We start from the raw sequence: 15,453 nt of genomic DNA, 5'->3' as shown, positions 1-15,453 counted from the left end.
TGCTACAGAACTGGCTGTTAGCCAGCTTCAAATTTGTTTTTCTTTTTTTTTTTTTGGCTGCAGAGTGATCCCCCTAATTTGCAAATACACACTTCCTACTGACCATGCAGGATCATTCCGAAACAAAACAGAACCCATTGTTCAGTCTCAATCTCTTCCCCAATCTCTGTTCTACTTTGGTTCAAAATAAGCAGGAGACAGTTGTTATTTTAACATACAAAAAAAGTTTCCCTACTTTTATACAAGCAGAACAGATTGTTTTCTTAGAACTTCCAATGGAACTGAGAGTAGAATTTATTTTCAAGAATGACACTTGTGGCAATGTGCTATATTCTTGGGATAGCAGTCAAATTTGAAACAAGTGTCATTCTTAAAAACATCTGTAAGTTTGTAAAATTGTAAAATTTTGAAAGTATCGAAACATATCAGAAAGCCAGTTACTATATGCCTTATTCCACCCAAACATTAAAGTAAATAACATTTACAAAATCTTACAGTAATCTGTACCTTTGTTCAAGATATTTCTGTCTTAGCACTGAGTGAGGTTATACACCACTTGAGAGAGTCTCCACGGAAACACTTTAATGCTATATACTCTCAATTTCCTAACTGAAATTGGTTAAAACAAACACTTAACAGTGCCACCACAAGTTTTCTCAGGGTGCCATTTGAAAGCTTTGATCTATTTGCTTTCTTCACAGCTTCTGTTACTAGTCAGCAGGTCCTCCTTTTTCCTTCAAATTGCTGAAGACAGCATAGTAGCTGAACATACTACCCATTTTATTACTAATTTTTCATTACTATTCTTATTTGTACCTAATGAAGTTTTTGTTGCATCTACAGGTGCTGTTTTATTGCCTTCAACTGTAGATTTAAGAAGCCAAGGAAAAATAACAGGAACATGGGCAAAGAACTGTTTCAGTGAACTCTATCTTGGTACCTACAAATCAGTCAACTGTGCTGGCATAGTACCTTCCTGTCATAAATGCTGAAAGCTCATTTTTTATTTCTTGGGTTTCAAAGGCAATTCTTTCCACTTCTGCAGTTACTTACCTAATACTTTTTCTTTGTTTTGTTAATACACTCCTCAGGTAAGCTATCTCCAAGTTCACAAAAGTGACAGCTGCAATTGTGAAGTCTTTCCTACTGGTCTAGGAAATAAGTTTCCAGAAGGGGGAAGTATACACAGGGAAGAAATCCCTACAAATCTTCAGTAGTTTTCCTGATTAAGGGTGCATACAACACTGTCAAAAATCAGCTGTGATACACAGCATATAACTGACCAGTGGTCCCATTACGGTAAGAAAGAATTTCTCATATAGACTGTTGTATATTTGCAGGTTCTTCTGGAGGTACTTGTTAGTTTATTATCTGGGATGGAATAATACAGATACTTTTGTATAAGAATTATAAGAGTTAGCTTATCAGAAACACATCTAACAAATTCAGTCATCATCACTTCCACAGCAGAATCATACTTACGCTGGTCGATCCTCCAGAATCAATGCAGTAGTTGAAAGTGGTTCAAATTCCATGTTTTTACGTCTTGCTGATGGGGGTGGAGGCTTACACATTCTTCCTGTCCGTGCTTCATATTCCTAAACGACATTGATAAAAATTAAATTTTGACTTTCAGACTCCCCTCTAATCTGTAAGCGTATTACCTGTATAACACTTAATGTTACATGTAATTATTATTTAATAACTTAATACAAGGAGCTAACATTACAAGGTTGAATTTATTTATAGCAAGACAATGCAGTTTTCCAGAACTGCCAAACAAAAATGAATGAGAAAACAGTTTCTTGTATCAATTTAACACTTGATCTATTCTTGTTCAATATTACTACAGAGCATCCAAGGATCAGTAATAGTTAGGAAATCTGCATAATCTTCCCATACAAATTGCTGAGCAAAAACATTTAAGTAATCTGTGAAGTTGAGAAAAAAACACTAACCAAGAAAGTGTGTGTTCCCATTTCTTTCAATTCTAGCCCCTCTTGGGATGTGGTATCCCCTCTAATTTTTGAATCTTTGTTATCCAGAACTAGGTACTCAATGGCAATACAACAATATTTATCATTAGTCTGTTTCACATAATTTCACTCTCAGAAGTTAAAACATGCAATCTACTTAGAAATAGTTAAGAGCCTTTAATACACAGATGATTCTGAAGAAGAAAGAATCCCATTCTATTTTCTGCAGAGCAACTCATCAAAACAAATATGATGCACTCTTTAGGAAAAAGGCTTGTCAGAGGCAGATGAAAGCCTTAAATCTTACATATTGCCTCTTTTATAGGCTTTGTAAATAAAAGTTTACTGCCAAGTTACTGAGGAACACATTCTTAAAGTTCAGCAAATATAAGTTATCTGTGAGAGGACTTTCAACTTGTTCCCAAAGGGTAGGCATGGATGCTAGATACTAGTTTCTCTGCAATTCTTACACACGCTAGAATTCAATCAGAATATTAAGAGCTGAAAAATCACCTTCAAGAGAACGAATTCAAGATACTTTAGTAATGTATTTTCAAAAAGTCACACAATTTTCAAAGATTAAACACAGCCAAATGAGCTTGCAGAAGCTTTTTTTCCTCCTTCCCCTCAACACAGTTTGTTCTTGTACATCTGTTGCTTTAGTAACTGTGTAAGTAAATTCAGTCTCAGATTAACCAAAATATCTTATGTTGGTTAAGTCACCAAGAATAAAAATCGATCAGTTACTAGTTAGGTCATATCTTCTCAATCAAACGATCTTCTCTAAAACCTGCTCACAAATGAACCTTACACCTAACAGAGCTTCTCATATGCATTAGTTCTCCCAGGGTCAGACAGAGGACTTTGCACATTCATTGTTCATTGACAGCATTATAGAAACATAGCTGACAATTTTAAAGCTATTATTTAGCTTAAATATTCAGTGCACAGTTGGAGTCCATGAATTTAAATGAGAAAATACTTCTTACAAAAGTGACAACACAGCCTCAGATTTCTAGACAAGACACTGTTTTCCCAGTACTAAGGTCACTAAAAGCTTTCTGCTCAACAGCCTCCTTTATCCTACCCATTTTAATGATCTCTGACAGGACTTCTGCTCTTCCACATTGGGCATAATCCATGAAGTGGTCCAAAAATCTTAAAGTCACATTAATCTCACCTCAAGAGGAAGTTACCATACCAATGAATCAGTGAGGCTAGATACCTCTGGGTATTGTCTAGTCCAGCTTCCCTGCCCAAAGCAAGGTTGTGTGGGGTCTTGTCCAGCCAGGTACTGAGTGTCCAACCTCTATTTCTGAGTCTGAAGACTCTGCTCTTGCTAGGCAGAGGATATAGCACCCAGTATTCCCAAGTGGTTTCCCATCCAAGGGCTAGCCAGGCCCACCCCATTAGCATGTTCACAGTGCATTATATGCCACTATACTATACAGATCTCAGGAGTTATCCGGGCTTCTGACACACCTTTCAGTTTCTAGTCTGTGGGAGTCAGAAGAACAATAGCTTAATGGATAAGAAAAGGCAATTACACCTCCACAAAAAAAAGCTAAAGAATAGTTGGAAACATTCTCAATTTCCCCCCCAAGTCTTTAGCTAGCTTTCCAGCTATCTACACAGCTATTAACCTCTGTCTCATACCCCACCCCACAGCAGTGTAACTTTTTAGTGCCCTGAGAAGTGCAAGCCTATCTATCTCAACTAGAGAAGTTCTGTCACTTTTCTAAGAAAAGCCCCACTGCGTACCTTGATGATAGCTGTGCTATCACCATTTATACATACTTTCACACTAAAACATTAATTATTTGTAAATGATTTTAAAGTTATTAGACAGCTCTTCTTTAATACAACTTTGTTCTAATATTTGTTCTAACTATTTCTAGGTGTCTGTGGCCAAGAACAATAGGATATATAAATTTCCTAAGACATCTATTCCTGTCCTGAAGAGCAATTCCTAAGACAACTTTCAATTGAAAACAATATGCAACCAATACCATTAGGCACATTCAAACTAGCATCTTGAACTGGACATGCAGAAGTGTTAGAGCTCTACTGTAGTTTACAGAAGCACAAGAAAAAATAGACAACCCAAAATATATTGTATGAATGAATATACATATTTAAGAGCCTAAATTAAGAGCCTAAAATGTTTTCATCCCACCTAAAACCATAAGACACTGTATGTACTCTTGGCATGATTTATACCTCAGGCTACCCTTGCATATTCTTGATTAGGAATGACAAGACCCCCTGGTCAGCACCCAGGCTGCATACTGAAGAACTAGGCCCAAACTGCTGGAGGACAGTAGCAGGGCAGTCTATCAAACTCTTGGTTGAATTTATGAGTTACTCTTTCCAGTACTTTGCAAAAAGAGCAACAAAATCAAGTTAATTTAGCAGTCAGATGAGCAAACTCAGATGGCACCAACGTTTTGGGCTTTTTAATTCCTACATACCCAATTTGTATGCAAGTTAAATAAAAAGCACCAGGAAGACAGATACTAGAAATGAAGCCACTCTCACCTTTATTACAGACAACACATTTGAATGGTGCTAATGCCTCTGGCTGTCATACATACTAAGAACTGATAAGCCGTTCCCAAAGCAGAGACAGGTTAAAAAAAAGAAAAATCTTCATAGGGATCTCCACAAAAGGCAGAACTCATTATCAAACTATGCTTCTGGAAGTAAGGACACTTCACTTTAAAAAGAGTATTTTTTTTTTTTTGCACAGACTGTGAAAACTATAAGCATTACTAGAAAGAGTCCAAGCCGGCAATGAAATAGCTTCAAGCTCAAACTGTCATGGCTGCACATTCCCCAAGAAGAAACATACTCCAAAAGTATCAGAGAAGACATTTCTTGCTCAAGAAACCTATGCTCTATGAAACTTACTTGAGGATTGGATCCAACAACCATCAAATGTGCACAGAACTCGTTAATTTGTGCAACTAATATACCCATTTTTTTCTGGAATATGCCTCTCACATTTTGTGTTACTAGACTTAAAGATTCCAATAGCCACTTGATGCAGGATCTGAAATTCTTGGCACTGTCAGCTTGAGCTGCTGCAGATTTTCACTTCATAACATGTGAGCAAGTACTCTTCCATAAAAAGGTAAAAATTCAATTTAAAGCATTTGACAAGACAGGGGCTTAAGATGCAGGACACATCCCAGAGGGTAGAACTGTTGACAGCTAATATTCAAGAATTGAAAGAACTTTTTACATAATAAAAATAACTTTGGAAGTGTCAGTTTGGAAGTATAATAATGTTTTAGGAAATTTTGTTCCTAAGAATTCTTTATTGCAGCACCTGGCATTTATTAAAAGTTACTGAACATTTCACAATCTCAAAATAGATGAAACAAATCTCTGCTTTAATAGAAAGTAAGAACTGTTATCTCCTTATTAATGCTGGAACTGCATCCTCTCATCTACTAAGAATCATAAACCTGCAAACAGGCTAAAAGTATGTTTTTTCCTGAGAAAAAAAAAAGCCATGACAACATAAGAAAGACCACTTTGATATATGAACAGACTGGTACTTCCAGTATTTATTCCCACAGAAATACAGATAAGCCTATTAACCTACAGACAGGTAACAGGTAAATGGGTCAGGGCAAGACTTTTGCTTACGAAACTGCCTTTGTGCTTAAGATAAAGATCTCATTTCTTTTTTTTTTTTAATAGTCTCTTAGGAGGGTACCCTGCATCATCCTAGTAAAACTGATACCAAATTTATGTAAGGAGAACTTCTGCTTAATGAATAAGGACTCCCTCCTACACCCCAGCTCCTCCCCCCCAAGTTAAGTGTTAAAACTGGTGCACTAGAACTGACTACAAGGTGCTTAAAACCAGAACAGTGCTTACAGCAAGAACAGTCATCACTGAAAGATTCTGAGAATCATAAGCTAGACTTTTTTTTATAGAACTTAGAAAGCCAAATGCCATCAGGACAGATAGTGCATTCGTTCCTAACTTGCAGGTTATATAGGAAGAACCTATACTGAAACAGGGAAAAATGCTAATCTTCACACAGTAGGAGAGAACAACCAGATATACACAAATGCATTTCTAGCTCAGCCTTCCAAAGTAACGTCATCCATCTCCAATCTTTAACTTACTGTTTTTCCCTCAATTGAATTTTTCACAGTTTGCATCAAGTTTCATCTCTTGTTGCTTACAAAAAAAACATTAAGCCACAGGCTTCTGGGCCCAATGAAGAAGTGATGAGAGTGCCTGGACCATGTAACGTGAACCACAGGCATCACATATCCACTAGCAGTCACATTACTGCTCTATTTCATGAAGCCAGAGTAACAGATCCACAGAATAAAAAAGTGAACTTGTACTATTCCAGTTAACATAGGGTATAGGATTACTTAAGAGTTTTCGATGTAACAGGCATATGCACTGGACCAATTTCAGAAGCATGCCAGTCACAGCAAAGGAAGACATAACAGCATATAACACAGGAGTTTCAATAGCTGCACTTCCAGTGCAGCTGCACTTCCAGTGCAGCTTTTCTACATTTCCAGTTTTATATTGGAAAGAATGATTAAAAGCACCTGGGATTCTGAACTGCCACTGTTAATAGCTTGTGTGACTTAGAGATAGGAAAAATATGATTCTAGGATATCAATTTTCCAAGCTAACACAAGGTGTTATAAAAATATTACAAATTAAGCCATTTTAACAACTTTTACCATTAAGCAAGCAGGCACAGCAAACACAGGTAACGCTAGAAGTTGACAGTAATTTACTTTACCTCCTGCTATTCAAGAACATGCACTAGGTTAATAAACAATACTCTATCACTTTAAGTTGTTAGTGAGATTCACGTGTGAAACTTTTTTTTTTACTAATGGTATCTAATGAGTTGATGGTTAGTGCCATAAAATATTCATGCTACTGTGAAAATGTGATGTTTGTTCTATTTTTAATGAGTACTACATTGTCCCATGCATGGCATTGAATACAACTAGAAAAAACATTAAATTCCATACCCCTGTGTTTAATAGACTGAGAGCAGATATTGACGCAAGACTGCCAGAACTGTCATCCTAATGAGAAAAACAGAAGCAAAGCCTTAGTGAATAAATGAAGGAAAAGACCATTATAAAACAGCAACATGCAAGCCAAAGTTTAAATTCAAACTGAGTATAAACATCTATATGTGAAGAATCAGATGCAGCTGTTCCCCCTCTTTCCACAGGGCTCAAAGTACACAAAAATGCATACAAAGACTTTACACTTGACCAAGACGTGTATAAACTCCCCCTGGAGTAATTTTCTATTTTAAGTGAAGTTCTTTACTTTCTACAATCAGCACCTTTTCCCAGTGGGAGATCTTTTTCCATAGTACTTTTCTCAAGTGAATGACAGAAGATGTTGCTTGATACACTGTTCCTCCCTAGACCACACCACCCATAAACATTACAGTTGCTTAAATGCTACCCTTGGCAGGGGCATTGTGAGAAAGAAAAGCACAGAACACCATCTAGGCTGACACTCCAAAAATGAATCACGAAGACTTTGCTTTCCTTCAACTTCTTAGACTGCATTTCATACCCAACTGGATCCTCACCTATGAACTCGTTAGCTTTATAGGATTTCTACATCAATCATTTGGGTTTTTCTATTTAGCATGAGAGAGCAGATTTCATTAAACTGCACCATGGCATACATTGGGCCTTTACACCCCCACCTTCCCCCTGCCATATCGTGGCCAGTATTTCTAAACTGAAAGCTCAGAAGTGAGCTACAGCCTCACAGATGAGCTGATGAGAACCAGAATACAGGGGCAAGGCTGTAAAACAGTCACTTGGATTACACAGGACAGATGTAAGACTCTAAATAACAATTTTGAAACCACAGCACATTTGATTCAGGTGATCTGGCAAAAGCATGCCCAGCTACAGGTATTCATTCTAGGCTAAACTCAATTTTCTAATAGAAAAATCCAAGCTTAAAAAGAGTGCCTAAAAACAGACAGCTGTTCCTTGTAAGCATTATATTACAGTACCAGAAAGAAATAAGTTTATTATGATTTCAGTGTTATTTCTGAACATCTGTCCTGTTCTTATACCCTACATACCCCAGACAAAACGAAAACACACAAAACCCCCACAAATTTCAAAGGATTTCCTCTCCCTTGCCACATTGTCTCCTTTTCAGTACTGAAAAGCCATACCAGCCTCAGAAGAATAAAGCTTATATAAAAGAAAGAAACAAAAGCATACATGAAAGACACCACCTTCACCACTTGAAAGGATCTTTTTGCTAATTTATATTCTTTTGGAATTTGATATAGCCTGCCTGAATGATGACTTTGCTATCAGTGCACCTCCAGTTCACCAGCACGTCTGCTTATCTCACAAAATCTCAATTCTTAGGAGGAGAAAAAATATTTAAAGTCTGTGTCACCCTTTGCTAAAGAAATTGGAAGCCCAATAGAGGGTGAGACATCCCGTCAAAAAGCAGAACCAGAAGTTCTCCTTGACAAGCTTTCCTTGTCAAAAAGCTGGTTAAGTCTTTTAGGAGGAGCTGGATGTCCTTTATGCAAACAAGGAAAGGCATTTGTCTCACTGAGGTCCTACCAGCTTCATTACCATTTTATTGACAACATAATCATTGCCCAAGCCTAAAATACTTGGGAAGGTCTTTGAAACTTTTAAACACAAGTGTTTTACCTGTAGTACAGCATTTCACTGACTACACGTAGGACTCTGGAAAGATGACAGACATTTCTTGAGAAGCTGACCACTCCTGTGCCTGCAAAGGGCATCACAGCCTTCTCACTGCTACCAGCAGACAAACTGTTATTGAAGTGTTACATGTTTCTAGCAAGACTTAACACCACTTTTATCGTCTGTCCTGTTTTCAAGGCAGTTTGTTACTAATGTATTTCTACACGTATCTGCTAAGCAGGGAGAGTTACTTCTTTCTTTCCAGCAGTATGTGCTGAAGGAGCCAGCATGACCTCTATCTAGATAAGAATCTACTTAAACTCTCATGGAAAAACTTCTAGCACTGTATTTACCTACTTCTTTCAGATATTCAATTTCTAGATTTGTTGACAAACACACTGTCACATACACTTTAAGTATTGAGAGCTTAATGCAGTTTAAATTGAAGCCACAAAGACTGGAGTGATGAGTTACTATAGCAAGTCAGAAATCCTGGGCTGTATGAAGACGGCTTCAAAACGCCTGTGCTCCTCCAAGGGGAACCTCAGATGGTTCTTGTCCCTGGGAGACCAAGGGAGTTCTACTGATTGAGTGCAATTTCACCATTAGATTTCAGTCAGGAGATAACGACACTGGAAAAATATGCAAGTGAAGACAGTTTATTAGCTCTCAAGTACAGTACTTCAATTATTTTAAGATATCTGAACAACCCAAAAGTAGTATTTTCAGATGTTAAAAGAGTGACCCGGTCATCTAAATCAGAGTTAGTATTTAATTGTCTAAAATTAATACTTTCCATCTTGTATACAGGGTGGAAAAGCTTTTGGAAAAGATGATTTTACTTCACTTCTGAAAAAGCAATTAATTCCGAGTCACTGCAAGCTTCTCTGTTGTGTCAGATTTGAATAGAACATCCTCCCCTCTCTCTCTCCCCCCTCGTTCATTTAAGGCTGGGCTGTCACTGGCAGTACTTTGTTAAAACTGTTGATAAAGTGACTTATTTCACTTCTGTTTTGTCTTGAAAGACAAACATTAACATGTTTTGAGTTTACTTTAATTTGGACATATCAGAAGCGAAATCACACAACTTTATCTGAATGAATAAAAATATTCGAGAGTGCTTTAATAAAAAAAGAGCTTAACTACATGACCTGATATACAGAATCATTTTGATCACGAACACAAACATCTTTTCTTTAACCATAAGGACAGAAAATTAAGTTGAGTTTGCTTTTTAAGCAAAACTTGCACTTCAGTCAGTACACACCACCCCACAAATCGCTTTCTGCCTTAAACGCTGCTGTATTAAAGTATTTCGGCAGTGTAATTTAAAGCAGATTTCTGTACAGACTGAAAAGAATTTACCCAGCTGATCATTAATGACCACATACTCCTCATAATGGCCAGTTTTATTAGCTGCAGTTCATGAAAAAAGGCGCACTTCCTAAAAGCATCACATGCGTTTGACATTTGCAATCCTAAGGAGCTGCTATTTTCCCTTTTTAAAAAACAGCGAAGGAAGGAAGCCCAGAGGAGGGAGATGTCCAGCTAAAAAAAAAAAGAGTTGGCCTCAATCACATCCTGCCTGGGCAGCTCTAAATCCAAGGAGAGCCGGGCGTGCCAGCAGCTGCGAGCTGGGAGACGCAGCTGCCAAGAACTTTCAACCTCTGACCCAGTTTGAGCTAGAGCATCTCGCCCAAAGCATGCTGATGGCAGCACAGCTGCGGGGGACTCTGCCATCTCCCGAAACAGGCAAGCCCTGCAGCTTGCTGCAGGCGGGGTATTTATCATCATATACATATGCTATGAAACTTGCAGAGAAATTTACGGTCGTATTCATTAGACAGTCTCTGAAGGCAGAACTGGCTAGCATCATTGTCTGAAAAATGCCTGAAACGGTATCCCAAATTAAGTTTCCAGATTTTCTGGGAAGTTATTCAAGATACTAGAATCACTACCCGACTTCTTTGCAGAGGCATATATAACAATATCTAGTTGATAGACAATGACCACGAGCCATAAATACTCATTTAAATGTTACTATCAATTTACTTTATCATCCTCACCAGAACAGAAAACAAAGGAGGCTCCTACCAGCCAGGATGGAAAGATGGATATTTAAGACTAACATTAAAAAGGCTCGTCACTTATCAAGCAGCAGCATAGAGCAAAATATTCAAAGTTAAATACTTAAGTTTAACATTTTCAAAGGCTGGAAGAATTCTGATGCATTAAACTTTATTTAAATTTATTTAAATAAATACAATATCAAGTTTTTTTTTAAATCAGAAATGTGGTCTTAATCAGTTTCTTACTGAAATTTTCAATTTTCCTAAAAGCAAAACAATTACTATCACATAGCACTTCTGCAGTACCGCAGGCTATAGCTCAAGGGGCTCACATAGTAGATTCCCAGAGCAGACCATCTCCCCTCTGCCAAAGCATTGTCACACCACTCACTGAAGAAGTGATGCTAGATGAGCTGGAGGAGGTAGACCAAAGACCTTAACCCATAAAGGAGAATAAAGCAAACGAATGCTGAGTTTAGTCAAAAGAGATTTCAAGTAGGGTGAGCAAAACTAAAATATTCAGATCAAACTGCCCCAAAACAAAGTGTTTATTTTACCTGTCTTCTCTATCTCTTCACTCAGAGAGGCATGGATGGGCATCTGGGACATGGAAAACTATTACTCCCCTTCCCAAGTGTTTTTACAAGCCTAAGCAGCATGCATGTTAAAGAACTGACAGCATACACATTCTAAAAAAAAAGCCACACACAAAACACACAACCCCAAGAATTTTAGGTTAACTTTGTCTTAGAATGGCATGTGGGCTCTACCACCTTTTGGACCATAGGTATACAAGGATGCATTTTTGTTTCTTGTTTTACGAATAGGAAAATCCTTTGAACTACAATATTGCTAGAAAGCTGTGATATAAGCATTACCCTTAACCAGAAGGCTCTCCTTTTACGAATTAAGATTTTCCTGTCATGATTTAGTTTTCCTGCAAAAGGGCTTCTTAGGACCTCACCTCGCATCTGAGGGATACTGACTCATTACTCATTCTCCTTAACCAAAGGTTTAGTCACACCCCCTCAAAGCTGGCCACTAGCGTAAGTAAAGGCAATGAGCTTTGTGTTCAACCACAGAGAATGCCATAGCTGTGCAGGAACTGCAAGAATTTCTGCCATAAATAAACGACCATAAAATCCCTCTCAGGCAGCTTACCTACAGCTTAAACCCATTCTACTTGAACGGCCTTCCATTACAAACTTATTTTACACTGGTAAACAGTCAGCAACCATTGTTCTGACTACAGATGACTAAAAAAAACTTGGAAAGTAAGTGTTATTTTATTTCAGCTCACACTCGAACCCCTGACTTCAATTTAGGAAGTTAACACAGAAGCCTGCAGAGGCACTGAAGGGGGGGGTGCCTCACCTACATTCCTTTCGGTCGCATCTCCTTAATAGTGAGGAACTTAATCTAGGGACCTCAGTCAGCCATTCAAAAGTGCAGATTCTATTTTCCACTGATCTTCAATAACGAAACGTGCTTATATTCATTCTAGCCCACTGCCAGATCAGCAAATCTGAATGGTTTTGAGAAAAAACACCTCTTCTTCAAAGGCATGCACAAGAAGCTATATTGTTGATTTTAAACACACATGTAAGACATTTGATATAAGTGAAATATGAAGACATTGAGTCACCTCTCAATTTAAGAATCAAGTTCTCAGGCATTGTAGACTTAACTCTGTGCAGAATATACACCAATTTGCACCCCCCTTTCGTAAGGGGGAATTTTAGACCTTGGTGCTTTATGTAAAGACCATGCATGGTTTGTTGAAGTTAGAAGTTAAAAATATTAGACATTACTGACACACCACTCAAGATTATATAAATCCAACACTGATCCTAATCTGGCAACCATTATAACTCAAACCACATGACTAATCTCTAGGACCAACTCAATCACGAGTAAAGACAATACACTGTTTTAAGATTTTCTGCCACTTCAGAGAAGTTAAAAAATGGCAATACTACAGTTTAAAAGGAAACCAGTAACTAAGAAACAACAGGATAAAAAAATAAATATTTCTGCCGATTACGACTTGTCTGTCAAACATCTTCATTACTAGAAAATGGGAAGCAGATGACTGGTAAGCATTGTGCATATTCTCCATTGGGACGGACGAGACATCTGGATTTTTTTGCACAGCATTTTCATAGCACAAAACCAACAGCACTCATCTGCAAGTAAACTATGAGCACCTGCCCTCTCTCTCCCACCCAAAATAGAAAAACATCTCAATAAGTAGTATTTGAAAGTGTTGAAAAAGTATCCAGTTTAATTCAGAGTAAACAGCACTTGCTGCAATCTCATCATTTCCTTATTTTCCTAGATTTCATTGTGTGACAACTCCCATTACAATTATGTCCTTCAAAAAGAACCTCTTATTTTTCACTTTAGTTGCTCCCAAAAGGCCCTCTTCACCATGAAACTCTTTTTAGAAGATGGCTGAACACTACTTTATTCACAGCCATTTGCACCTGCCAAACGCATCAGCTCGTGGAATTTAACAGAGGAGATGAAGCAAAAGCAGCTCAAGAGATTCAAGTTACTGTTTTCACCAGCACAAGGGACACTCATATTTCTTAGGCCAACAAATCTTTCAACTTTAGTATTGTACGTTAATATTAGAAATATTACCAATTACTCATCTTTAAAGACTGAGGTCTTTTTATATATATTATTTCAGCAAATCAAAGACAGGAATGAATATTTAGAAGTGATGCTGTGGTACAACTTGGTATTAGGGGTCAGAAAATTGAATCACTTTTCTGTGGAACACCAGTAAATCCCAAATAAGTTCAACCTATACTGCTACAACTATTCTGAAACAAAAATACCCTAGTGAGCTTAAAAACTTAAGTGAAATATTACGTTTCAGAGTTCTATGCAGTTTGTCACCAGTTACCAACACAGCAAGTCTTACAGGCCAGAAACAAGGACTACAGCAAGGTGAATTAGATCCAAAAAAAAAAAAAATCAGTCTTGTAACACTGCAATAGTCAAGAATGCTTTAAGAGGAAATATTTTACTAAATTAATACCTAGCCTGAAGAAAAACTGAATATACAAGCATAACTATGGTTTTATTGCACAAACCAGGCACAAGTAACTCAGAACTGAACCTCAAAGGAAGACTAGAATATTTCGCAATCACTCTACCATAACAAATATTTAACATGTTAAATGAGGCAGCATTTTATGGAAAATTAATAGAAGTGCTACTGTTTTGATCTAAACAGCTTGAACAGTTTTTGAACACATCAACCTTTTATTAGCACTAAGGTGTACAGAGGAACATAATAGATAGTCATAAAATTCAAACTCTTTTCTCAGTAGCTCTATCCTTTAGAGACTACCTTGTAAGAGTCTTCTTCCCAGAGGACTCTATGGCCATATAGTAGTGATGTGGAGATAACTGCAATACTTGTGTGTTAATTCCTATAAGTTTTATGTCTAGACTTGTGTGATGTTTACTCACCTGCTGAATTATTTTGGAATCTTTCGGAAGGTTTTCCCTGGGGGGTACTTTTCCAAACAACTTCCAACCAGGAGCACTTTGGACAGCAGGTTTGAGTTCCTTTGTCCTTTTAGTGAAAAAGTTTCTGAAAAAGAGGAGGGTTTTCTTTTTGTTTATTGTAAGTACATCACAAGTTATATTTGTACCCACTTACAGCTTAAAGTGATTTCACCATTGCAGAGATTTACTGCTCAGCAAACACAATGTGCTACCTCAGTTTTCTCTTTAAAGTAATTAATTTGAAGTGAAGCAGCTTTCATTACAGGTGCTTTGATGCTAATATATTTATACTTCACATTCCGTTTTACCTTGGAATTCCAAGGTACTCCGGGCAACAGTAATACTGGACACTTTCTCAAGTGTAAGTTAGGAGCATTCAGCAGCTCTGACTTTTGTTTGGAGTTTACCAAGCTATTTGGAGATTGAAAAGAAAACAGCTGGAAGTCTCTGTGCAACATACAGATTTAAAAAAGAAATGGGGAACTACTATTTCCGCTAACATTTTCCACAAACTTTGTTAAACGTTTTCAAAAGTTGAAGATCAAGAAAAACAGGGAACACACACAAAACTTCAGTTTCACCGATATCCTTTGCTAGTCCCTAAAGCAATTACAATCAGGCAGATGACTGCATTGCTTCACAGAAAGCCATCAGTCAAAAGTTCATATGAGCAACCTTATTTTTTCCCTCCTCTGTTTGAGGTCCTACTCCAAGATTCTTCCTGATATGCTTTATCTAACTTACACTGCATGTCTCTTCCTCTCTTGTTTTCTTCTACCCACTGCTTTCTAAAATACTTGTCTGCTGTTTCAGGCCTCTAACAGTGGTTTTAACTCAGTTTGCTAAGCACACAATATTTTGTTCATTTGTTCAGAAGCGTATAAAGTTAACGTTATTAAAAAACTCAGCCGAGAGGCTCTTAAATATGCTCATGTTAAATTCAACCTCATTTAAGAGGTTAACCCACAGCAGGACAAGAGTTGACTTCTGACTAAACAATAAACAGGATCAGTCTGAACACAAATACACACCCCATGTTCTCACTGCAAAGCACTACAGAAGCTCTAGAGGACATCCTGCTCCACAGGGCTACTAAAAAGCTGGTCAAGTGCTCAAAGGATCATCAGGGAAACAAGCCAAAGTATTCTGTAGGCCAACAAGACACTAAATATTATG

At 37.5% G+C, this 15,453-nt stretch overlaps 1 protein-coding gene across 3 annotated transcripts in view; it reads right to left on the bottom strand.

The window, feature by feature from the left end:
• Positions 1 to 15,453, bottom strand: part of TBC1D12 (TBC1 domain family member 12) — a 41,754-nt gene that overhangs the window by 12,679 nt on the left and 13,622 nt on the right. For 2 of the 3 annotated variants that reach the window (XM_080598220.1, XM_080598218.1), the window contains exons 2-4: positions 14,239 to 14,362; positions 7,001 to 7,057; positions 1,483 to 1,598 (exon numbers count right to left, since the gene is read on the bottom strand). In XM_080598220.1, the coding sequence (XP_080454346.1) occupies positions 1,483 to 1,598; positions 7,001 to 7,057; positions 14,239 to 14,362 (297 nt within the window). The remainder of the gene's footprint in view (positions 1 to 1,482; positions 1,599 to 7,000; positions 7,058 to 14,238; positions 14,363 to 15,453) is intronic. The other variant, XM_080598219.1, reaches the window with a different exon arrangement.

The sequence above is a fragment of the Anser brachyrhynchus genome, assembly GCF_964034855.1.
Source record: "Anser brachyrhynchus genome assembly, chromosome: 6".
Classification (NCBI taxonomy): Eukaryota; Metazoa; Chordata; class Aves; order Anseriformes; family Anatidae; genus Anser; species Anser brachyrhynchus.
The sequence above is the reverse complement of the archived record's forward strand: the minus strand, read 5'-3'. Positions and strand labels throughout refer to the sequence as shown.